This window comes from Pieris brassicae, chromosome 1 (genome assembly GCF_905147105.1).
Source record: "Pieris brassicae chromosome 1, ilPieBrab1.1, whole genome shotgun sequence".
NCBI classification, from domain to species: domain Eukaryota; kingdom Metazoa; phylum Arthropoda; class Insecta; order Lepidoptera; family Pieridae; genus Pieris; species Pieris brassicae.
In genome coordinates this window covers 9559253-9585598 of record NC_059665.1, presented here as the reverse complement: position 1 = coordinate 9585598, position 26346 = coordinate 9559253, and the positions used below count along the sequence as shown (strand labels likewise).

The following is a 26346-nucleotide window of genomic DNA, read 5'->3' as shown; positions in this document are numbered from 1 at the left end:
GTGATGCCAACTCCTACAGAATCTGCCCCCTAGGACCAACATCAAATACCACTAAATGTCGATTTTTAGGGTTTTATTTTTACCTTTTATTTTATTTTTGCTGTACTCTCTCTAATACTAATTAATATTATATAATATTCATTTGATTGAATTAACTGTCTGGAGATTCAATTATTTCTCTGATTTAACTACTTAACTGCGACATATCCAACAACAATGCAAGAGTTGTATGCTATCCAAAAATTGGATCGTACGACGACATCACTACGGTCTGACTAGTTTTGCTTATTTTCCACTTTCCAGTGACATTTGACAGTTACAACTTAGAAGTTCCTTATTAATTAATGATTAACGTTGTTATTTTATTTGAATTGTAAAGCGATTCTAGTTTATATCTTTTAAAATAATATTTCATCTCAATCTTTACCAATTTCAAATTTTATTTACCATGTCCAGAAATACTACTCACTTCGAAAAATATGCCATTGATATTTACAATCCCATTGAAGTGGGTTCAATTGATCGTAAGTAATTTTAATATATATGCGTAATAAATGCGGATCCTTTTCTCATTTTACTTTAAATAAATTAATAGTGTGACTTTTTTTCATATACGTTTAGGAACAGATACCGAACCACACGATCGTGCAATCATTCGGGCAATCCTATCAGAGTATATACCAAACAAGATGGTTAAGGGAGACCCTGACTATACAATATTTATAGCCCGACTTAATCCTAGAACTACACAGGTAAAGCTTTTTTTCTAATTTAATTCACAATGGTTTACAATGTGATGTAATTTTACATTTTAATGACATTTGCAATGATTTTTAAAGGAAACTATTGAAACAGAATTCTCTAAGTTTGGAAAGGTGAAAAGGTGCCGCCTTGTAAAAGACATTGTCACAGGGAAATCAAAAAAATATGCTTTTTTAGAATATGAAAGTGGCCACAGTGTGGAGAAGGCACTAAAAGAAATGCATCATGAATACATAGATGGAGCTGAAATCATTGTTGAAAGAGAAGCAGAGCGGAGACTACAAGGGTGGAAACCTCGTAGGCTTGGAGGAGGTTTTGGTGGCAGAAGGGAATCTGGACAGTTACGATTTGGATGCGTCGAAAGACCGTTCCGAAAACCTTATTATGTTGCTGCAAAACATGAACCCGGGCCAAGTAGCCATTGACATAAGGGCTTTTTGACAGTTAATGACAATCATTCAAGTTAGTATCACTAATTCAAGATGGATGTGAATGTCAGTACAAAATAAAATAATGTAGAAACAACGCAAAGATGTGCAATGCTTGCTGTGCTCAGTTCCGAGGTTGGTGCAAGGCTTTTACAAGAACAGAGGTATATCTGAGCTTAGCACAAGCTACCCTTCTTATAGGATTTATAGCCTTCCTTATATTCCTTACTTTACATTTCATAGCTTGCAGTAAAAAGGATATACCAAATTATTCTACATCTAATAAAACCGAGGAATTTGAATTAACAACTAAAAGTTTATTCATTACAAGTCACACAAAAAATCCTATAAATGTGGACTGTACTTGGAATCCATCACACACTACAGATGCTGTTACACATTATTTTACTAAAAATATAAAAACGCCTCCAACTGTTCAAATTGAACATATGACTTATGCAGATCAAACACCAAAAATAAAAGTGATAAATGACAGTGATGGCCTTATTGACACCACCAGGAAAGATTTTGTTCTTGCTTTAGTGAAGATAAAACCACCTCTGAATTTGGTATTTGGCTGTATACTAACAGTGGTAAATAAGTTTTGGTCTTTAACTGCAGCAAGTTGTATAGAATCCATTGAAGAGGTAGACTCCTTAGATTCATTTGTTATGATGGAAAATTTTGGAGAAATAAAGCAAGGGCCTGTTCATTCTGTATCCGACATAAATATACACCCATTATATCAAGGCACAAATAAAAGTTATGATCTCACAGCTATAAAATCTGAAGATAAAATTAACATTCCTCAAGTTGCTCAGTTACCAAAGGCTCTTGATTATCTTTTAATTAATTTAGGAGAAGTTTTCAATATTTTGGGCTTTGGCAAATTTAGGTATTGGTAATCTCATATTTTTAATTTTTTACTTGTTAACCAAATTGTAACAAAAATTGTATATCTATATCTTTCAGGAGCATTGAAAAGACTTCAATATCACGGGGTGTCCGAAGTGTATCTATAAATATTATACCATTAATAAGGTGCGAGTCTGGAGATGATATGTGGTCTCTGCGACACCTATCCAAAGGAGAAGCAGTTCCTAGATCTGAGTGTGAAGCAGTTGGTAGGCCAATGTGCGCCGCTGCACCAAGAGAGTCGAATGGAGCTTGCAACTATTGTGCAGGAGCACCCTTGTTGAGAGGCAAAATACTTTTAGGAATCATGAGTGACAACAAACATTGTGGACTGTCTTGTGAACCAAACTTATATGTCAATCTAGCAGCTATGAGGGACTGGCTGGATTCTGTAATTAATTCAGAATAATATATTGTGAATAAATTCTAATAAAGTATATATTGGTTTTATGATTTAAAATTTCAAAAAGATATGCATTTTAAATATCTTAATCCTCTTGCATCATAAACATTTATATGAAAAAGGAGGTTTACCTGTAGTGACGCAACGTTTGGATGTTTCTTCCTACATAACTTTACTAGGAAGGGTACAGAAAACGTTACAGCGCGCTACATGGAGGGGGGGGGATGGAATGTAAAAAATTTCGTTACGTAATACTAATACACTTCCTTACCTACTTCTTCGGGAAAGTTTTTATTGGAGATGTAAGCATAGAACCTTTTTAATTCTAACTCGTTGGTTTTTGTCTTTTAGAATGACGGATCAAACCGAAGAGTACCGAATAAACTTCAAAGACAGCTCAGTTTGAATTTTAATAAAAACATTATGCTTGTGCATCAGAGATATGGATTGTGTATGGAGTTGTGATAATGATGGCAGTAAACAAGGGGCTGGTGGCATGTTCGGTTGTGATGGCGGCTCTAGTGGCTGGCGCTCTTACCGTTTCGGTGTTCCAGTTCATCACGGCGGCCGCTAACGACACCATCACAGACGCATATTAATTAATTCAACTAAGTGACTGAGTATAAAATAAAACATACTACAAAGCATTAACATAAACAATTTATTTAAATATTTAGATATTGAATTAATATACATTTCTCAAATCGGAATACATAGCGAGTTGACGCATCATAATATACAGATATAACATTCTATACATTACAGTCGCTTTCCTATGACCAGTACGATAGCTCTTCTTTACAAATGGAGACTGTACATTTCGCATAGGCGTAAATTCCGATATAAATTCATTATAATAGCGACGGAATAAGATAGAACCTATTGCACCAGTAACTACTATAATACATAATTATTGCCCAATTTCAATTTTATTCCCAAAAATAATACCATATACAAAACTGAAGAAAGACAATTTAAAATGTGATTTAAAATAAATGTCGAATTATAATACTAGATATTCCACAAATCACATGTTCAAACTACGATTACAAATTAAACCTAACATATCTAACGAGAAAAGTAAAGATCGCAGCGTACCTGCATTTGGAAAGACAGAATACTATACAACGATTTGATGATAATATTTAAAAACCAAAACAGATAGAGAAAAGGGGGAAAAACACCTCATAAGTCATATCTACGCCTGTAGTGCGTAGCTAATGCAGAATGAGAAAGAACAATATCTTTATCTTATCTCGTTAGATCCCACTGTGAGCAACATTTCGTGACGTTCGCAGTGTATCGTTACTGTGGCACAACTAAACTGCTTAGTTGACAAGTTTTTTTCCATCCACACAACGCGGCACCATCACTAACCAGTACAATAAGACAAATTGCGAATCTTATATAAAAATGGAGTCTTGTCATATTACTATCCTGTATTAAAGTCTAGCCGTAATATATCAATACCAATTACTTGTGACTACATTAGAAATGTCTTTTAAACATAGGTCAATAGAATACAGGAATGTTCAGTTTTGAAAGTCACGAACCTAACTAAAAAATGTCTGACATTTGAAAATAAATAAATAATGAATCATTTTATCTACAAACGTTGGTCTTTACACTGTATTTCACAAATATCAACTGATTGTATGAAAATATGGAGTTGAATGAGCAAGGGATATAAATGAAATACAGTTGTAAATGAAATCAAAAGATATCTAGTACTGCTAGATGGCGCTACGCTCGGGTTCCATTGAGTTTGGATCATAAATTCCACTCTGAAAAATCCATAAAAACTTATTAATAACGTTATATTATTGACGTTTATAGCGCTACTAATATTATAAACAACATACTTTTAAAATCACATATCAGTGACCATTTGGGACCTTCTCATCCTGGATGCGTGTAAAAAACATACAAGCGTTAGTAATAATAATATAGCGAATTACGATTAATGCACAAGACTTTTTTAAGTAGGGACATGTACGTGCTTTTTTATATAACAGGGGGGCAAAAAGGGTTCATCTGATGTAAACTGATACCGCCGCCCATCGACACTAGCATTGCCAAAAAGCTCTTTTTAGTTTAGTACGCTCTTTTCTAGGATATTTCAATCTTGATTAGCCTGTTCAAGCTTTAAATTCTGACTTCAAAAGAGATATTTGCAGGGTTCTAAATATTAACTAGAGTCAAATTAACACCTTTTAAACCTATTTATTCAAAATTGCTTGACATTTTTGAGACAGTTTCGACCCTAAAGCATATTTTTTTACAATTGTTAATATACACAGACATACCTGGAGAGGTGGGACAGTAAAGGAGGGTACAGGGGAGGGGGGCATCGACAGTTGTACTACCCGCTCCTACTACCGGCAACATTTTTAATATTTTTTAAACATAGATTATATGCCGTTTACACATATCGGTTAGATAATATATGCCATGTATACTTATGACTAACATTTAAAAATTATTTTATTCAAATCGAAATATTTTCGTAAAAAATTATTTTGTAGTAATTAATATAATTTATTCATATAATGTAAAAAAAGAAATTTTCACAGCAGTTAAAATATTTTTATGATTCTAAAGTTATCTGAAACTTCTTTGTCCAAAAAAAACAAAGTTATTTACTGTAAATAACATGTTAAAGGATTATAAAGGAAAGGCAAATACCTGCTGTACCGGGGCAGGCACGAAGTACTGAGGGGTTGCCGCAGGTGGTGCAGGGGGCAGATCCGGAGGGGGCAAAACGGCAGGCGGCGGAGCACCCGCTGGATTGAACACATCCACGTACGACTTCTTTATGTCTGTAACATTTAATAGTGACAACTGACTTCGGCGGAACATGATTTATGATTTATTACCTATACTACAACCGTTTTTAGGTCTTGACCTCAGACGTCTGTATCTGTTTCGTAATGATTTTTCCTCATAGACAAGTAGCTTTCTGTGCCTGACATACGCCATCTACTTTTTGGGTCTAAGGCATGCCGGCTTCCGCATGTTTTACTTTAACATACGAGCAAGTGTAACAAACACAATTAACACATCAACAGGGGTTCGAACTTTTGATCTAAGCTATAAGAGGTGCACGCAAAACTGGCCACTAGGCTAACACTGCTCCTTATATTATGAAGTGAGAATTGTAGTTTTCTTTGTAAAGTTTAAGTGTATATAAAAATACACCAATATAAATCTACGTTATCAGCGGATAATACTACGATGAAACATAATTACTTACCAATCTCTCACTGACGAGTTATGTAAATATTGTAACAAAAACGCGTTTAGTCCCGGTAAATTGGACTATAAAGAAAATGTTATGTTTATATTAAATTTAAATAAAAAGCTTACTTCTGCCCCTCTGCATTCGTAGTAGGTTTCCTCCCGCAGCGCTCGGAATTCCAGGAGCTAGAGCCGAGGCCCCAGGTGGAATACCCCCAGGAGACTGAAGTGGCGTCGATGTGACCCTGCCACAAGCATCAGTACTTATAAATGTATTGTTAGCATACATTGTACAGTGTAAACTCTCTGCAGCGCTCAAGCGACTGCATTTTCTGGTAGAATGTTGTCGTTATATAGAGGCAAACATTGTTTTACTATTAGTAGAACGCGTCGAGTTATTCCGACGTTTTGATAGAATTGAACGTTAAATTGAAACGTAAATGTTAATATACTAAGACTATATTTAATTCACTTAGGAACGAAGAAATCAGAACTGTCTCATTGCCACACTATTTTGCTTGTTTGCCAACATTGCTTTACAATTTTTATATTGTAATGTTTAAAAGTATATTTTGCAATTTAAAAAAAACCCAATAGAATAGAATGTATAGAATCGACCTATAGACAGTTAAATTAGATTCAAATTAAATATAATGTACAATTAGTAGTATACTAAAAAAGAATTCCACTACTTAACTAAATGCAATAAAATGGCTCTGTATGGGAATTGTAAATGTTTTCTCAATTTATATTAACAGATTTAAAATATATTAATGAAATCATAACTCACGGCTGTGGCGGCGCCATGCGGGGCGGTGGCGGCGGCGCGCTTGGCTCGTCGTCAGGAGAGTCGCGATTCACCCAACGCTTGGTGGCCGCATCCCACACGATCTACACACGTATTACATTAGGTCTGTATACCTATTTTGCCTTAAGGAGACAGCAATAAAGCATTTTTGATCAAGATTTTATAGGTGCAATGTTATGTGCAACTTGGCGTTCTATGTGACGAATTTATAAGCGGAATTCACACGTACAGTGAAAGAATAACATCAATAAATGATATATCAATGAAACAAAAGCAGAAATATGTCTGCCTCATTCGAAGAATTTGTGCTTAAAAAATGATGTAGCTAAAATATAATAAATATATTTATTATACAATTTTCTTGGCTTCTCCCTTGACAAATATTTAGTTTTCTTTTTTAATTATTGTAATAAAGTCTGTCCTCTGATATATGTTAATTAACATGTATGAACATTTTCAAATAAAAGACAAACAGAATAAAAGTTATTTATTGATACTAATAAATATCCGGAAAAATATTAAAGTACACAAAATAATACATAGACATATAAATTATATATATATAAACAGCAAAATAACAAAAGAAATCTACTAAACATAAATTTTAAAAATGAACAAAACGTCTACAGGAGCGTGGGCATAGGTTTATGTTTAAGTAATTGGGCACTTACTGTGGGATTTTTATCGTCGGGCAGAATCATTTGATTGGGTCCACGAAGGGATAACTTGGTAAGGATGCCCCCAAGCCAGCCTCCTTTTTTATTATCCCCCTTGTTGTCCTCTTTGTCCCCCTTGCTATCCGGTTTCACTGGCTTTGGAGTGTCAGTCTCTCGATCTGTTTGCTGTTCGTCATAGAACAAAAATTTAAGCGTTATTGCTTCAACAAAACCTGTATTTTATATGAAATTTTATAATGAATTAAATCAATGAATTATTGAATCAGTTTATTGTTACTTAATATGTTTAGAATAAGTGTAATAATTATTATATCATTAATCTGTTGGTCTATAACAATGTCAATCAATTTCTTTTAATTTAATATATTTTCTTAACGTTATTATGCCATACTTTAAATTCTAGCATTACTTACATCTGCACTGGGTGGACGATCATTATCGTAGTTTTTGAAAGGGACGGGACGGGAAGCACCTGGCATTGTTATGGTTGGCGCGGGCTGATCAGTTACACCATTTTGATCCTGCTGTCATAACATATCACTTATAGAGTAGAGAATAAATGTAACATAAGGAAAAAATACGTAGAAAATGCGGTAGACAAATGTTTCTTTTAGCGATAGTTTTTTTAGAGGTAATTTTAAACCAAAACAACTATGGCCCGATCAGTGCACTTAGCAAAAAGACCTTTTTATTTCCAGGTATACCATATGTTCTACAAATTCGTTTGTATATAACGAGGATTAAATGCCTAAATGCTAAAATTAAATTTCACATGATTTTTTTATTCGTTAGTTTTGCTGTTTTTCCTGACTCTGTCGACCAACTTATTGCTGACGATAAATAACTAGCCTAAGAGTTGTAACATTATTCAAATGTTTCATACAAATATAGATAAATATTCTTGATTAGTTACGTTTCATTTGTTAGATTAAATTCACGTTAAAGCAGTCTTAGTATAAATTAAACACACTGCGCTTTTATTAGTTTTTATTAATAAATGTACATAGGAGATACAGTGTGAATAATTAAGCAGAAGTTTGTATTTTAAAATTATAACAACATTTAACACATGTTAATAAATATTCGTAAAATTATTTTTTTCCTAAATAATAACATATTTTAGACGGCAACATTAAAGAATTTAATTCAATTAATTTAACAGACCGCAATTTGGACGGTAAACGAAGCACAGAATAAATAAATGCAACATCAAAAGCAGATCAAATATCACAGACTAAAAAATTAGATTCACAACAAAGACTAACATCAAACAACTAAAACATCTTTTTTGCTGTTATAGACAACAGAACATTTTAATATAATTAAATTATTAGATATGGCACCTCATGTTTTAATTCACAAGAATCTTGTACCTAGGATAAACATTTGAGATTATTAATGAAACGAACGTGCAAATTGCACAAATCAGGAACTCGATTACAAACAAAACGACGACTTTCAACTCGGAACATTTTTTTTTGGATTTGATAATTCATTCAAGAATAAAGGGTTCGTCGATGTCGAAGGTCTTCGGTCCGGCGACGTAGTACTTCGCGTCCCGTTCACGGAAGAAGGCTTCGGGGGGCGTGTCCGCAAGGTCTAGGGGCTCATCGATTTCGAACGTTTGGGGCGATCGGCCACTTCTGTACCCCCGGCGATACATATTGGCGCGCCGGGCGAGCATCGACTCGAATATCCTCACCGTGTCGGGCAAACCTATTCCTTCCTCGTCATCCGAGGACGAGATGCGATCGCAGGGCTCGTCGATGGGGTAGGTCCCGCCGAACACCAGGGGTTTGAACAGCGGCGAGTGGCCGGCGCTGAGGGCAGGACGAAGGACCCGGCGGGGCGCGGGGCACGGTGCAGAGGGGCGCGGGGGCCTTGGCACGGGACCTCGCCGCCGCAGCCCACGCGCGCGCTACCCATAACACGCGTTAGCGATCCGACACTCACAACACTTAGGGCGGTACTACGATTTTTTCCCGCGACAGCTTGAGATGAAATAATGAACCAACTGCCACTCAACTCAACGTGAACTACGCAGTATATATAGAGATACTTTTCACATTGCAACGGAAATTTGCGGGAAAAAACCGCAAACCGCTAATATAAAATTATTCACAACACAAATTCACACGATTCCGCGAATGCCGATGCCCGGTAAGGAAAAATCCAATCAAAAACGCGTTGAGTTAAAATCTGTGTAAAATTGTCAGAATATTTAAACTATTATTGAATCGTGAACTCACCTCTCCATATTGGTACTGAGAGTCGCCCTGCCAATAGGGATCATCTCTGGTCCATTCGCCGCCATAGGTATAATCTGTTTCGTTGCCACCGTACGTAAAATCATCAGTGGCCGTATACGCGTACTCGTTTTCAGCGGGCGCGGGAGCAGCAGCGGAAGTGGCAGCGCTAGTGGGAGGCTGATAATACTGGGCAGGAGGCGTATAGTCTGGTTGTGGGTCCTGTTGCTGAACTTCAGGGTAATTCTGAGGTTGGATTGTCTGTAATTGAAAATATAATCCAATAGAATATCGATAAATTTGCACTTTACTTAGATATACACAAAAGTAGCAAAAGGTATATATACTACAATTCTAATTATTTAAAATTCAATTGGAACCTATTCATCATAACTTTAACTATCAGTCAACCAAAGGTTTTCTTTTAGAATAATTAAAGTACTAAGTAACACAGTATGTAGAAGATTTTTCAAAAATTAGTTCCTCACCTGATCACCCCAGTTCTGTTGCGAATAAGGATCTGCTATTGGCTGATGCTGCGGCGTGTTCTGTTGCGAAGCTTCCGCCTGAAATACACAAAAATATGCATTTTGAGAGTGGGTGTGATGCTATGTATGAGTGTATCATTGTATGGGAGACAAGCTAAACTATCAAAAGCCAATTGATTTCGACGCTTTACGGAGTTCGTCGTAAAATCGAGACACGTTACATGGAGTTTACACTATATTTAACAATGCGCAAATTAATGTATGTATTAATCAGTTCAACGTGTTATTTATAATAAGGAAACAATACATCATTAAAAATATATACCGTGTCGAAAAAAAATATTATTACATACAAATGAAGTCACAATTATAACAATGATTTTAAATTGTATAATGTTCGGAAAACTTAACATGTTTTAGAAAGTTTCGGAGTGGTCCCATGACAAAGAACTTACCGAAGCGATGACAGCAGCGTGCGCCATATCCCTTACGTCCTGTATCCAGTGGTTATGCCGAGGGGAAGGCTCCCCGCTACCCTCACCACTTCCTTCCCCAGCATCAGCCACTTCTTCGCCTGCTGCTTCGGCTGGGTCGTGATACTTTAGCCTGGTATAAAAGAAGTAATCCTTAAGTTAACAAGTATAGTCCACTATACTGATTTTGACACATATTTATAAAATAATATGTGTCAAAGTCAGTTTATAAAGATTGATTGCTTTAAAAAAATAGTTCTTTACGCTTACGTTAAGCTTATACCTTTTTCTTTTTATTTACATTTAAATTTAAAACGTAATGTTTGAAATTTAAATATACAAGAAGAAAACCGTCACTTACTTTCATAAATGACCGACGACTACAAGTTTATACAGTTTATATTATTAAAATATAATCAAGAATATAGAATAAACGAGAACAACAGCAATAAACACTCCATCACATAACTCTTTTAAAACGTAAAATTATTATTACAAAATATTTGTAATGAGTTTGCAACAATCATGCTCCTCATCACATCAGAGGAAAACATGTTTAACCACTATCAGAAATAGGCATGGTGTATCTTTCATGAACCTTATACAATCACCAGTTACAAATTCGTAAAAGTCCGACCAGTCCCCAAAAGCCGTTATAGAGTATACTCTATAGAGAAAAAATCATTACCTGTCTGCAAGGTGTGTAACAGCAGTAAGAAGTGCCGGTGGCTGGGATTGTGGTCTCGCGAGTGCAGCTCGACCAACTGCCTCCGTATATCTTAGGGCTCGTTCCACAAACCCACACTCCGCTAGCCGGGTGGCTATTAGAAACTTGTATACCTGCAAGCAGATCATCAGCCCTTTGCCTCAAATATCTCGCTTTATTTGGGTTATACAAAGAATATCCTATGCTGATACAGAAAATATTCTCATTGTACAAAATTAGTAGAAGTCATTAAGTGAAATACTGTTTACATGTCAATAGGAAGAGACTGGCTGCCCACAACGCAGGGAATCCTAGTGTGTGCTAGTGCACTTTACTTTATCTAATCCTGTATATTGTGTTTAATAAAAATTTATTTATTTCTAATTCAAGTCAATTTCGGAGCTTTAAGTACATTAAGAATAATTTAAAATATTGCTGGATCAAACAACAATGTCATAATTTTTAGTTCCTTAAACTTATTCTGATCCCATGAACAAGGCTCCACCATCACCTGAATGCCGAGGCTATGCAACTCCTCGACACCACGTAAGTGGTGTTAGTGTTACGGCACGTTAGTCTTAAGAGCTAATCAGTGGTAAATTGAACATAATAATAGAGTCTTTCTCTTAATAGAGACTGTAAGTAGTATTATTTGAAACCTTATTTGTAAATTAGGTTAGACTTACATTACTTATTTATCTTAAGTAACGATTGAAAAGTTCAATGATCTCTCACTGAAGAGACAATTCATAAAATAAAAAGGTACATTTCGACATGATATATTCCTCGTTAGAAAGACAACAGAGTTGGCACTCGTTAATAATTAGTAACATTTTACTATGTACGGTAGTAGTAGCAAATGAGATAAATGTGAGTGATTTCTTATTTATTTTATCTGTAATAAGCCATACCTGCAAATTATCAATGATATAATCCTGACTGAGCGACACTGCGTACTCGTAAATTTCGGTTGCGAATATCGCCTGGTTAGTAGCGAAGTGTGACAGTTTGTTGGCTTTTCCATCAGCCAATAGCAGCGAGAGGCGTGGCGCAGTGGGCGTTGTCAGTGTGGGCGTCGCGTAAGGCGCCAATGGGTGAGGGGCGAAAGGCATCCCCGCGGTTAAGTAGCAGAATTGGGCTGAGTATAAAAGTCCACGGGCCGCTAGCGAATCACCTGAAATATGAAAATGTAGAAAAATTTCATAACAATTTTTTAATACTAGGAATTTCATATATCGGAATAATGCTAAAAATTTAATTAAATGTTAATTCTGTTACACAATATGCAATAATGTTTTATGAACCTAAAAAAATATACATATTCTTATAACCCATTGCCTATTATAATAAAACTTTTCATTTTGAAATAACCTTTCAATATCATAATCGAATTTAGTTTCAAAAATAAATAAATAAATAATTAAAAAATGCTCGTTACCAAACTGGGTGACGGTCCTTTGATCTTGTTCCTGCTTAGTTGAGGGATTAGCCAACAAAATAGCCACGTGAGGCCGCCAGTCACCCCATCGTACGTCACCCACGCACTATAAGTTAATATTAGTCAGAGATTTACATATTTTATATCGGTATAAAAAAATGTTTATTTTTTTGAACCTCAATCTTTTACATTGAATGTGGTCGGAGCCAAAAGCTCGTCAGAGTTTACAAAGTTGAATTATAAAAAGCATTTATCCCTACCATAAATCTAAGATATTCAAAATTGTTTTTATAAAATCACCACCCCTGTTACGCATGAATTGATTTTTACGATCAGTGTACAAATTCCAGGTAACGTCAAACTGCCTAAAACGTCGATATTACTTGTTTATTGGTTTTTCTTATCAATACAATCATTTCGTCTCTCTTCTTCAACTCTTTATACAACTACAACTAAGAAAACTTTCATTCAGATTATCTAAAACTGTTGTTATATTTATTTATCTACAAAGTATAAATGCTGAAACTTCATAATCAGTAACGAAAGTTTACGTACGGTGGCAGCAGGTGGCGTGCGCTGTGCCCTTGCAGCGTAAAGCGTATGCAGGGGGTCGGTGGTGGACAGAGCTCCCACAAATCGCGCAGATACGGCACCACGCGTGCGGCGCTCGCATCCCGCTGCTAAGGTCAGGGCGTGCGCCCATAGTCCATTATTCATCGCCCATTCTGGTAACACAATATTGGTGTAAGTTTATGTCAGTTTGAAAAAAAATATTATGAAAGTCGTTTCTATATGAACGTATTTTATTATGCTGAACGTGCTGAGAGAACGTGTTAAACGTACCTGATTTTTAATTGTACGTATAGAGATAAACATTGAAATTTGTCTACTGTCAATCTTACTTAATATAAGTCAATACCTATCAGACACCCAATTTTTGTAAGTCATATCAAAAATAAAACAAAAACTACTGTCGATGACATTATTAAATCTTGTAACTGAAATATAACATAAAAATATGTATTTGTAAATTAAATGAGGTGAAATTAGGGAATTTTGATACTTTTACGAATCTGCATTTCTTCAATTCATTTCCTTCAGTATATTAAAAAAAATTAATATTTACCAAGTGCTTCCTGCTGACTGCCATAGGTGAGTAGCTCCCTAAGCTTTTCTGTTGCCTCTTTTTCGTCCACCACCACCTCTGTTTCAGCTGGAGCTACAAAAAACATTAAAGACTAAGCTGTTTGTATCTGCTACTATCTAACAATCCGTCATATTAATTGTCATATATCAAGTTAGTACAATTTAAAACTAATATTTATTTTTGATAATAAAATACTACTCACTTGGCAGCGGAGGTGTAATTTGGACGTCAGCCACTTCTTCTTCACAGTTAAGACTTGCCGAAGACGCAACGCGAGACCCTGTTCATACATCAATCATTAAAATAAAAAGTAATTATTACAATGATATAGATATTTTGTGTAGCAAATAATTTTAAAAATCCCTATAAGATGCCCCTTTCACTCTCAGAATATTCTTTCGTCCCTTATTGTGTTGTGTTTACCGTGTACTGAAAAGAGACAAGAGAAAAATTACTTCAGTTAAAACGATTTATTTTCTATGTAAATATTTGTAATCCAAAGAACATGAGTTCTAAACGAAACGAAGTTGAACAACCATGTATTTAAAATCTTCTGCACTTTAAAATCGATTATTATTTAGTTTTTTGTAGTTTTTTGTTTATTATTTGTATGATCGCTACGTGTATGTCATGTTTGCCTTTAACTGCTTGTCACATAAAAAAATGTATTTTGTGTTTATTTTACCAATGTATCAATCAGTGTGCCGAGCGTTGGCAAGCTTTTATTTACAAAAATCTTCGCAGTCCCGAATCCCTGTTATGTATGTCTTGGATTAGATATTTTAGTACTTTGATCACTTTAAGGCAAATAGATAATCTAGCTGGCAGTTCCTTCTAACTAGAGACAATTTCGCCTGTAGCCGGAAACCTAGGAAAATTTACTACTAAGTCGACAATAAGATATCTACTACAGGCTCCGCACTGCTGAAGATTTTTAATTTAGGAAATAAATATTTATTATTATTATTATTATTTAATATTTTCCGTTTATTCGTCATAAATCTATCCCCTATATAATATTGGTACAGTACCTGAGGGTGGCGTAAGTGAGGGCACTCGGTACTCGTACTCCTTAGCGTTATTCATCAACAGCTCTGCTACGTCCGATCCCATCACCACCTACATAAAAACAATACTATTGTAAGAAAAACACTTTTTGAATGGATTAAAGCTATGTATTATTATGAAAAACTTTTAAAAAAAATTAATTTTTTTTCGACGCTTCGCGTGATTTCAGCGTGCGTGGTCACGGTGACTGAAGACAAAAGGTGTTAAATGTCAAAAGTATCACAGCTGCAGAGAAAGTTGTTTTATCTGTATTGATTGCCCGGAAGTTGATTAAAAATTATTATTGCCGATTTAAAATTTAGACTTATGTATTTAAGTTTTTAATAATAATACATAGCTTTAATCCGTTCAAAAAGTGTTTTTCTTAATGTGTAAAAGCTATTTTAACAAAAGACAATAATACTATTGTATTAAAAATAAAATACAATAAATTTTTAACATTCATTGGCTTGTATAGCTTTCTTAACATATAAGGAACATTAAAATATTAGCTAGAAATGTAAAATGTAAACATTAATAAATAGACAAAACACGCTAAAATTAGATTATGACAAATATCAAGTAATAAATGAACGACGAGTTAAAAACAAGTGACTGACCCCATTCTGTCTCAGTAGTAGAGCGAGCAGTTCCCAAACAAGTGTGTACCCTGTGACGTCACGACGCGCCGCCTCACACCGAGGGGCATCTCGTACCCGGGTCATGCAATACTCTATCACGTTCTTCTTGTGAGTCACACCTGAAATAAACGTAAATATAAAAAATCAAGTGTAATCATTTCAATCTATTAATATCTAAAACAGTCAGGTTTGTTCGAACACTTATAACTCGCGAACTTGACCGATTTGTATGGTTTTCGCTTTGTGATATGTGTAAAAATATTTACAAAAAAATAAAAGAAAAGAAATAATCCAACAAAAATATTCATGGGTTTCGTCAAACATTAATGATCAATTCGTCGACACGGAAATCTCTCCCCTCAAATTGAAGAGCGTATTTAAATAAAGTTCCCAAGACAGGATATATCAACAATAACCGAGTAATGGCGTATTTCAGATTTAAAAAATATCGAATCTTTATGCGTGCGTTCAGACGGTTATTTCTTGACTGTTAGGCGGTATGAAGTTAGCTTGATCACATTACACTCCTGCTAGCAGGAGTGTAATGTAATTGCCTTTTAAAGTATTGACATACATCATGGGGTAAGATTTATTACCTACTTCAGTCTCTATCCTTCTATCTAATATAAATATTGATGTATATAGACTTTTAGCCAGTTTCATTTTTCATAACAATATAAAATTATAATCATTTATGTACTTATATTATACCTAATTTATTTGATCCTTTTGCAAATTCCGATCCAATTTCCAAACCACTAAAATAAATCTAATAACACACTTCCTATCTTTTTTGCATGGCTGACGCACAAACCGTGCAGACCAAGAAAGGAAAAAAAAGATTTTTTACTCTGTGGCGAACAATAATACCACTTCTCTTTTCCAACGCATCGGTGATTTTATCGCTGTGTGACGACACGGGTTCGGTTGGAGCCTGCAGCCAGTGGCAACGCGACCTCCGGACAGTGCGAATAAACTATCAAACGTGGAACCTGTGTGCTATGGTTATCTGTACGCTTTTTCTTTTCTTATTTGCTTTCATTTCATTTATAACTTTTTGTTTAAGACCTTAAGAAGTTTCTCTTCCCTTCCTACTGCCTAGCTTAGAAACTATTATTATATGGTCTCGCGGGCTTGCGTCACGCGTACCTGATAACCTAGGTCCTCACACTGCACGTGAAACAGATGGAGGTTGCAGTTAGAAACAATACGTCCTCCGTACTCGCAAGCCCTTGCTCCAACTACGTTTCTTGTGATTTAGAAATTTTTTTAAATAGTAAAAATTGTATTCGCAGGAAAAATTATAATGTGCTCTCACACATTTGGTCAATTCCAGTTTCGATTCCAGCAGCAATAATTGATAATGATGTTAAATATATTGTTATAAAAAAATATTTTAATTTTTCCTACCTAATCAGAAATGCATCGAATAGATTTCCTTAAACCCATAATTACCTCTAACGAGTGGTCCAGGCAGCGCAGCTAATTCCTGGGCCATGGGGTCAGCTGCCAGTAGAGCTGTGAGTGGTAATAGTCTCACCGGTGCTGGGCGCCCATCTGCCGGCCAAGCCGCACGTACCACCACGAGAGTACCAGCGGATAGAGTCCCCTATACACAGTAATATAAAATATAGTACAGTCAGTGCGAGAAGAGCCTTCGAGGGATGTGAGGTCGTTTCAGTCAGACTTTTTTTTGTTTTTATGTTGATAAAAACAAATTGATACTAATATCAAAGCACTAAAAGTATTTTTGTGACTAAATTACAGGACTCGTAAAAAAATAAAAGTGGTCGTAATCCGACACGCCGGTTCTCTTTCCGCAGTCTCTATAATTAGATATTAGTGATAATTTTATGAAAATGCAAATGCTGCTTTTCAGTTGGTTTTCACTAAAAGCTTCTGTGCAATTGTATGTATTAAGCTAAGAATAAAAAGCCTTTTTTTCCAGATACTACATACATTTATCATTCTATTATCTATTTACACTATTTATTCCTACGTTTGTCTCAAGTAAATGCAGAAATTATTTAAATTTATATCAAAACAAAAACCATTGAAGGCGAACATATATATAGTAAGATATTTAACTTTAGTATTAAAACTATTATTTAAGTAGCACCTTTAAACATAAACATATTCATACCTTGATATGCGCTGTGGAGTATTTAAAAGGCGTCATTCGTTCGGAGCGTACCGTGGACTCTTCCAATTGCAGGTTAAGGGAGGCGTCTGTTGTCACCTCTCTAATAAAAACATTTGCGTTAACACAGGTTACTGAGGAACTCTTAAGGAACACTCAAAGCTCAAAATACAGCACCACAGAAATTGACAAAACAAATAATACTTTATTAAAGCGTTAAATAATCGGGGAGAAATTATTTCAAAGGCTCGAAGACTTGTCGTTAGAAAATAAATAATAAAGTCAGTATCATTATTGTCGTAATACCTCTTACAAGAATACAGACTTACCAATGAAGATAAAACATACACAGAACACCATAGAGCACACATACATATGAACATATTTTAAATACGGTGTTAAAACAGGTGAATAAAGCGTTGAAACTGATAAAGTGTTAGATGCAAGTAAAATATGATTGAAAGCTCGTAGTTATTAAAATACTCAAATGCATGTAGAGGACAAAAAAGTTATTATGTTTTTTTTTAATTTTACAATAAAATTATTAGTTGTCAAAATTATTGTCGAAAGAATTCAAAGTATTGTAAAAATTCATTAGAATCACGTCATACAATATATTAATACACATAACTGAATATTTTTTGGTTCTAATAATTATTCGAGAGTATTTTTTGTGCAATGATTTATGAACATGCGCAATGTTGGTATACCTGTCGGACCCATCGGTGCGGAATGTTGGCGGCGCTCGCAGCAGCCCGCCGTAGTACCTACACACACACATACACTCGCACGCACAAACCATGCCACACAGTGCAACGTCAAACACATTTGTCTCTTAATATTTTACAGACCAATTTGTGTTCGAAATTAGAATCTAGGTTTGGTAAAATATAGATTCCCGTGCATGATGTAAAGCATGTTGATGGTTTGTGAATTTTGCTATATATTATATAACAAACCCAATTTTGATGGATTATTTTAATTTATTTAATGCGATAACTATGTCATTGACTCGTAGATTTTTTAAACATGGCCTACAATTTCAAGAATAAGTATTTTATGAATAGACTAGTCACAATATCAAATGAATTGTATACGCCAATAACCATAAAAGCTTGTGGACGAAAATAAAAAAATATAATCAAAATTCTACTTTCACTATGGCCCGCTTGATTTGGCCTTTTTTATTTAAAAAGAAATACAAGCTGTTAAACTTTATAATCTTAGCACTACCAGGAGCGGATATAAGATTTCTTTAATTTCTATAGCATAATATACAATCATGAAATGGTCGGCCACATCATCATTCTACGAATGAGCCATATAATATATATAATTGTAATGTATGATGCAGCAAATTTTAAAATACATCGATACATTATAGTTATAAGTATTATTATAAATATTTTTATGAAACTGAATTTGCTTAAAATATGTATATGCTTTTGTTAGGCTGTGGTTATGAAAAAGCTGTCTTCCATACCTATTAGTTATAATGCATATCTAATTAAAGCTCAAAATACCTTTTTAATAAAAATATAAGAAATACCATTTGTTTATTTTTTCAAAACCCTCGTATAGTTTCACTATAGCCTATTTGAGGTTAGCCGTTTATTTCAACCGACAAATGATTCCAACACGAAGCAATTGTTTTTTTTTACTAAAAATCAAACGCATTACGTACGGGATAAACTAATGACCTGAAGCCAAAGAAGCGATGAAATTTTCAAAAACTATAACATGACTTATATGTTTGGGTACTTCGCCCTCACTATTGAATTATTTATACAATTCTGTACAAATATATTACATATGAATAATTAAAATTGACATAATACAGAGATAATTTGCATGAGTACGTACGCGTCGGGTCCCTTTAGTCCGTTCGCACTGGACCGGCCCGAGTGCACGCTACCGCGTTCTTCACCCCGCAGCTCATAACCTGAAATTGTATTATTTTCGTACAGAATTTAAAAAAAAAGATGTTAAATTAAAAAAAGTAATAAATAAAGGTATGAATGGACGAATAAAATATAGTAAATTACATTATTTAGCCAAAATTAAATTATTTTCAGCGTTATGACAGAAAATGATTTTGGATTTACATTAGGAAAAAACACATAAATAATAAAACGTACCAGGATAGCGATGTTGTTGAAGATGTCCAGCCATAATCTGATGATACAATCGCATGTAAGCGGCGGGATCAGCGCGACGCAAGCGTTCGTAGTATTCATACTGCGCTGCGTACGCGTCACCGCCGTAACCACTCATCGCGTACTCTGTATAGAAAATATTATTTAACTATTATACTAGTAATTAATTATGCAATAATCAAAATAAAATATTTATTAATAATCAAAATAAATATTTTATTTATTGTATAATTAATCAACGTATATCTAGGCTTCCTAGAACGTATGCTAAATGTCGTAACTCTACCTAAAAGTCGTATAAATGAATTCATTTAAATCAGGTGTATTTCAACTTGAACGCAAAAACACATGATAAAAGATAGGACGCATTATCAGACAGGAGATTGCAGTTACCAATGAAGAATAGGACACCATCTAAATATTACACAATATCTTTATACATATTAGAAATTATTATATATTTTATAAATCAGTAGAATATATATCACCCTAGCATACTAACCGTCATATGGTGGATCAGGTCTGGTCCTATACCGCCTTCGCTCATCGCGAGGCCTTCTCCTGGGCTCGTCTGGATCTTCATCTGTTGCAGTTGCATCACGTGATCCGGCACGAGAGCCCGACGAGTACGTGTCTCCTCCTGCTTAGATATGGAAAATGTTATTATAATCTTAAGGATTACTTTAATGGTCCTTGTCGGAGTTTCTAGCTGCAGTTATCACAAAAAAAATATGTAAATTACTCTATATCACAAACTTGTCTGAAATCTTTTATTAGTAATATTAAAAAATTAGTTGCAAAACCTATTCTTGATGCTGATCTACTAAAATAAACAATGTAATCGAAATTCCTTTACTAATAAATTGCTTGTTGTAAAATTTCCATTTACATTTAGCGACATTTGTAGGGCATAACCAATGTTAAGTTTTAGACAGCATTCAATAAACCTGTTACGCTTGGTTTTGTAACTTCATGCATAAAAACTTGATTGCTAATGTTGCAATATATGCAAATGGTTTTATAAATGCTAGTTTGGTCTAGAACACGAAAACAAGGTCAATTCATTATCAAGATTTCATGCTTTGAAAAGGTATAGTTGATATAGCGTAAACTATCAACGCCACACTATTCATTGCTTATATCATTATATAGAGTGAAACCACGCTGTTAGCGATCAGGCATATTTCATTAGACAATAAGCAAGTCATCCAAATATTAAAATAAAATAAAATAATTTAAAAAACGTTTAGAGCACGGCTGATGATCCGTGAGACGAAGATATCAAAGCAATTCCGGCGATGAACCGAAATTCAATATGCAATGGAAACACGAATTGAAAGCAAAATAAATATTATGATCTGATATTGAATCAAGAAATATTGCCGAAAAATGTATGGAGCGGTGAGAAGCGAGCACTCTGCACTACCTTTACTCGACTCCGATTTAGCATCGCTCGAAAATGTCACAACTGAAACATAAACACGTCTCTCAAAAAAGCTAACATGTGACTGACGATGAAGACCGCCTGATTCATAGTATTCAAAGTAACATAGAGTAACATTCTTTGAAGACACATATACCTAAGTTCCCTAGATGTCTTTTGAAAAATAAAACAAGCGTAAATTCACAGTACTATGAGATATTATAATAAAAATATATATTTATAGTTCATACTTTACAGATTGAGGTGTGGGTATTGTTAAGAGAAGTACTAACCTCGTCTTCTATCTTCATCTGGGCGTCGCGGGTGACGGCGGGTTGGGTCAATTTCCCTATAGCGGCGTTCGTAGCGATCCTTTGGCCGCCGTCTTTCGCGCTCGTCCTCGTGTCGCCGCTCTCGCTCTATTGTATTGTAGCGTCGCCGATCGTCATATCGCCTATCATTTTCGTCAGGACGAGGAGGTTTCGATGAATATGAACCTTCACGGTATCGCCTGTAAGTAAAACAGTGAATAGAGCAATCGATTAATTTACAAAAACAGTATATAAACATTGTGACAAAAAGAAAGAAAAAAAATTAAGCGTTATCTCACCTGCGATCTCTGTCCTTGTCACTATAATAGTCAGTATCTTCTGTCTCGTAACGTCGACTATGAACGCTACGACGGTGCCTTCGGGACTCAGGGCTATCATCTCTGTCCCTCCGGGCTCGTTCTTTATCCTTTTCCTTATCTCTTCGTTCTCTTTCTGAGCGTCTATCTTCGGGATAAGGCCGTCGTTCAGAGTCTCGTTCGTATTTTCGATCATCTCTAGGGTACTTTAAATCTTTGTCACGATCTCTTGATGGTTTGTGCTTTTCACGATCTTTTCGCGGGGAAGCTTTGTAGCCTCTGTCGCCTTCAGATTCACCAGAGTCACCAGAAGACCGGTTAAGGGATTGTTTCCGGGAATTATTACCTATATATTCAAGGCCAGCATCATTACTTTCCATGTTAGACCCAATATTAATGTTAGAAGTGTCAAAGGTATGCTCTCGGAAAGATACATCAGCAGAGGACACCATACTAAGATCTTGTAAGTTCTCTCCTTCCATAGTTATTTCTCTTTGCTGATCCTCCACAGACATATTATATTCGGGCGTGGTAACATTGCTTGTTTCGCGGGCACCTATAACATTACGAGAAGTACTAGTCAAATTCTGCTCAGTGTAATCTGAGCCATCCACATTCTGTTCGCGAATTTCTGATAAACCAACTTCAGTTGTTATTGGGAAACTATTGTCAACACCGGTGACAACACGTTGTTCATTAGTTCCGCTATAGTTAGTGTTCTGAAATTGTGAATAGTCATCATTACTTGGCTCTCCAGGCACCATTCTATCCAAACCAACAAGTCTTCTGTCACTACCTCTATTCTGTGAAGTTTGTACATATTCATCTGGTGTCTGTTGCCCATCAGCCCTTCGATACGGCCTATTTATGCTATCTGTGGGCTGACCATCAATGTGCCTATCCATATAAACCTCACTAGCCTGATTATAAGTATTATCTGACTCTGTTTGCTGGCCAGGGACCATACGTGCAAGACCAGGAGGTGGTTCTTCACCTGAGATGTTCAAGTCTTGATTATATTCTAAATCTTGTTGACCTACTCCCATTCTTCGAGATCCAGGAGGTGGGGGTCGACTGAAGTCATTGTTTTCTCCAAAATCATTTCCAGATAAATGAGCCGTTTGTAAATATTCATTTCTATCATTCTGTGGTGCCACCTCTAAATTGTCAGGCATATTATGAGTGATAGATGACCTATATGTTGAGGGAGGTAATTGGTCAGGTCTTTCGGAGTTGTCTGGTGTGGTTTCTAAGTTAGCTCCAAAACCATCTGGCATTCTGCCCTGTGATAATTTACTTACAGCTGCAGGGGATACTAAATTAGAAGCAGAAGATATAGCTTGGGGCATTGGATAAGAATTATGTTGTGTCACTCCAATTGTCTTGTGTGAAAATGGTCCAGAATGTTTGAAAGGATTGGATGAAGATGATGAAAAGTTCGGTGGTGGTGGCAAACAACCTGTTGCTGGATGAGATGGTTGAGTAGGCACCACATTGTCGGTAACAGCTATAGTATTTGTAGGGTTTCGAGGAGGCATATTCAAATTTTGTTGACTTGACCCAGTGACTGGGGGAGCAGGAGGCATTGGTGATTGTCTAGAGTGCAAGCTTGGGATAGATTGCAAAGGAGTCTGTTGGGGATTAGTAGCTGGAGATGGAAGCGGTGAAGGTCTCTGGTTCACATTTGAAGCATACATATTATTTACTGCCACTGTGTTTTCTAAATGTTCAGTTATAGGTCCTTCTTCATTTACAGCTTCAGATTTCTCTATTTTATTTATATGCATTTCACTCATAGATTGTGATAAATCATTAGAATTGTCGAATAAATTGGCATTATACATATAATGACTTTCGGAAACCGAGTCTTCTATAGACTTTGTAAGTTCATTTACTTGATCAGACATTTCATGAACAGTCTGTGAAAAATTAAAAGTTGTGGAGTCAATATTTGGCCCTGGGCTACTTTTGTTAGAACTTCTAGACTGATTTTCACTTCTATGGGTACTGTGAGTTCCTTCTGAGTGTGTTAAAGGACCATCACTAGAATCTTGAGACATTTGAGACTCAATAGACCATTGGGGTGTTAGGTTTTCCAGATTGAATCGCTTACCCATCATCAAGTTAGGCATTTGTTCCTTAACAACATCCCTATCATTTAATGTTTTCACTTGTTCAAAATTTAAGGAAGCAGTAGTGTTAACATTTCCCTGGCTATAAGGAAGCGCATTTGCATTCATTTGGTTTGTATCAGGTGTACTACATTTTTCTTCACATTTTAAGGATGGTTCTTTTGGTTTGTTTTCCATGCTCCAATTCCAGTTGTCATTGGAAGAAAAACTTTCTTCAATAATATTAGCATTTTGATTGTACACTGGTTCCTTAGTGAGTTGAACAGGTACCTGACTTACATTCTTTTGGCTTTGTTTTGATGCATCTTCCCAACCCCAACCCCAGTTGTCTTCCCATGTATCATTGTTAGGTTTATTTTGATTGAATACCTGTTGTTGAGTTGAAGTATTTTGGTAAAAGTTTGGCTGATATCCCTGTTGCACATTGTCATAATTTTGGTTACAGTAGTTTTGATTAAATTGAGGTGGTTGTTGATAAAACTCATTAGAATTGTTGCCATAGCTAGACTGTGAATAAATTTGTCCATATTGCTGATCAAATTGTTGTTGTTGTTCTTGCTGTACTGGCCATATATTTTGTTGTTGTGTATTTTGTCCAGATTGAAAGTTTTGGTATATATTTGGCTGACCACCATATGCCTGTAAAAGAAAAGGTAGAAATTAATTGTTAGGTAATTCATATAAGGAAATATTATTGTTTTAATTAAATGGCTTCTTTAATTAATGCGTTTCTACATTATATTAAAACAATATTCTATTAGTCCACGTCATTGTTTACGTCTCCGTAGACATAACCTGTGCAGCTCAGCTCACCTGATTGGTATTATACGGTGTCTGATCGGGCCCCGGCTGCGGTGCCTGGGACGCGCCGCTTTGAGCCCGATTCATCCACGACATTCCGTGTTATTGCCTCTTACGTAACATTTACAATCGAACCCCTTCACATATGTTACTAGCACCACAAACAGCTTCGTCACTAGCATAGAATAAAATTATAAATATTCACTTTCACCATATCGTAACTGGCTTCGAACAGTTTGACTTCGAAGTAGACGTTTCCTACAGAATTGTCTTTTCTGATATATAGTTTACAATAAAAATTTAAATGTTATACATAAATATACCTAGATGAAGGAATATTTTTCAATTTATTGACATCTAACCATCGATCGTACGTGCCCTGTTGGCTTGCAGTGTTGCCATTAACCAATGCCATAATATATAATCTATTGTCAGCTGTCAACTTTACTTATTACTTACAAGATTTATACATATAAAAGAAAGTCAATATTCTATAATGACATTGTCACCATAGACCGGCGACTCTCCATGAAGCACCACATCTCAAGAGCTGTAGGGGGAGCTAAGTGGGCGGCACATAAGCTCAACCCACTCATCACAGGCAGCCTACCCCTCTGCACAAAGCTCGCGCTATACAAGTTATATGTGCGTCCCCGCCTCACCTACGCATCACCGGCCTGGTTCTCCTACACAAAAAAACCAATCACACTGTGCACCGTCCATAACACTATCTTAAGGCGCGCAGTAGGGGCACCACGCTACGTGAGGGACGCTACCATAGCGCGAGACTTGCGAGACTAGCGGCGAACTCGTTGATGCACTCAGTATCGACGAGTTCGTCCCACGGCTCGCGAAGAGGATGTTCGATCGAGCGGACGCCTCTCAACATCCTCACCTTCAAAACATCGCGCCGTGGCAATCCAGGCCTCCAGACCCATACAAGTACCCACGTGAGATCTTCTCGCAGGTCCCGACGACACCTGAGCAGAAACCGCGGCTTCGACCGCTGGTCGCCTCGCCGGGTCCCACCTGGCGGAGTTTGACCACGAGCTGCGCGTCTGGCCGCTACCACGGACTACGATACCGGGGCCAAGTTGAGATTAGTCCTTGATCCTAACCACCACCGGACTGACACCCCGGATAGACCCTAACACCGGCTACGCGCAGCGAGTGGAGCCAATGTCTCCTCGCGCGCCTTTACGCCCCAAACACGTCAAAGCTCACCCCTCTCAAGGGAGTGGGCAACATGTACCACGATATTGACTTTATTTGTAACTCAAGAACGGCTGAAGTGAATTGGCTGAAAATTGGTGTCGAGGTAGTTTAGAACCAGAAGAGGGACATAGGGCTTTATCCTTCATAATTTTTTTATGCTGTTTTCGTGGGATGTGACATAAAACGTGGTATAACAAAACGCAACAAAGAGAAAATAACATCAGTCTAGCCGTTCATTTCTTAATAATACCCTAACAAAACGCAACGGATAATGTAATAGATTACCACAGTGTACACGGTCTACAGGTTATTATTTTGAATCCGAGGGTTACCAGTTTTTACTCTTATTTTGTTTTGGATTGATTTCAGATTTTGACGGAATTTAAAACTTAACTAATAAATAGTTTTTCGTTACTACAAAGTTCCAATATATTA

The 26346-nt window shown here is 36.0% G+C and overlaps 3 protein-coding genes across 10 annotated transcripts; 2 read left to right on the top strand and 1 right to left on the bottom strand.

Annotated features, from left to right (window-relative positions):
* Positions 1–352: 352 nt before the first annotated feature.
* On the top strand, positions 353–1187 carry LOC123714723 (U11/U12 small nuclear ribonucleoprotein 35 kDa protein-like). The gene is made up of 3 exons (XM_045669153.1): positions 353–524; positions 622–752; positions 840–1187. The coding sequence occupies exons 1-3, from the start codon at positions 449–451 to the stop codon at positions 1185–1187; spliced, it is 555 nt and encodes a 184-aa protein (XP_045525109.1). The 5' UTR covers positions 353–448.
* On the top strand, positions 1180–2544 carry LOC123714719 (alpha-fibrinogenase albofibrase-like). Its single transcript, XM_045669139.1, has 2 exons — positions 1180–2085; positions 2163–2544. The coding sequence occupies exons 1-2, from the start codon at positions 1295–1297 to the stop codon at positions 2512–2514; spliced, it is 1143 nt and encodes a 380-aa protein (XP_045525095.1). The 5' UTR covers positions 1180–1294; the 3' UTR covers positions 2515–2544.
* A 606-nt stretch (positions 2545–3150) lies between these two features.
* LOC123713483 lies at positions 3151–25083 on the bottom strand. 8 transcript variants are annotated; one of them, XM_045667194.1, is made up of 28 exons: positions 24709–25083; positions 21746–24534; positions 21429–21646; positions 21139–21180; positions 20215–20355; positions 19695–19838; positions 19420–19498; positions 18267–18323; positions 17560–17659; positions 16872–17025; positions 15396–15535; positions 14760–14847; positions 13931–14008; positions 13708–13800; positions 13137–13306; positions 12582–12687; positions 12055–12317; positions 11126–11277; positions 10420–10570; positions 9965–10042; positions 9480–9737; positions 7644–7754; positions 7225–7395; positions 6536–6636; positions 5875–5990; positions 5194–5327; positions 4371–4412; positions 3151–4292 (listed from the first exon to the last, which is right to left on the bottom strand). In XM_045667194.1, the coding sequence occupies exons 1-27, from the start codon at positions 24790–24792 to the stop codon at positions 4386–4388; spliced, it is 6045 nt and encodes a 2014-aa protein (XP_045523150.1). In that variant the 5' UTR covers positions 24793–25083; the 3' UTR covers positions 3151–4292; positions 4371–4385. The 8 variants fall into 8 exon arrangements, with proteins under 8 accessions (XP_045523150.1, XP_045523125.1, XP_045523142.1 ...); XM_045667169.1 differs by lacking the exon at positions 4371–4412; XM_045667186.1 differs by lacking the exon at positions 4371–4412 and having other exon boundaries at positions 7644–7751.
* Between the last annotated feature and the right edge of the window lie 1263 nt (positions 25084–26346).

Coding starts and splice junctions, on each gene's coding strand:
- LOC123714723 (XM_045669153.1), top strand. CDS start 449: ATGTCCAGAAATACTACTCACTTCGAAAAATATGCCATTGATATTTAC. Junction 525..621: donor TGAAGTGGGTTCAATTGATC/GTAAGTAATTTT, acceptor ATATACGTTTAG/GAACAGATACCGAACCACAC. Junction 753..839: donor TTAATCCTAGAACTACACAG/GTAAAGCTTTTT, acceptor TGATTTTTAAAG/GAAACTATTGAAACAGAATT.
- LOC123714719 (XM_045669139.1), top strand. CDS start 1,295: ATGTGCAATGCTTGCTGTGCTCAGTTCCGAGGTTGGTGCAAGGCTTTT. Junction 2,086..2,162: donor TTGGGCTTTGGCAAATTTAG/GTATTGGTAATC, acceptor TATATCTTTCAG/GAGCATTGAAAAGACTTCAA.
- LOC123713483 (XM_045667169.1), bottom strand. CDS start 24,792: ATGTCGTGGATGAATCGGGCTCAAAGCGGCGCGTCCCAGGCACCGCAG. Junction 12,688..13,136: donor GCACGCCACCTGCTGCCACC/GTACGTAAACTT, acceptor ATTAACTTATAG/TGCGTGGGTGACGTACGATG. Junction 10,043..10,419: donor ACGCTGCTGTCATCGCTTCG/GTAAGTTCTTTG, acceptor TGTGTATTTCAG/GCGGAAGCTTCGCAACAGAA.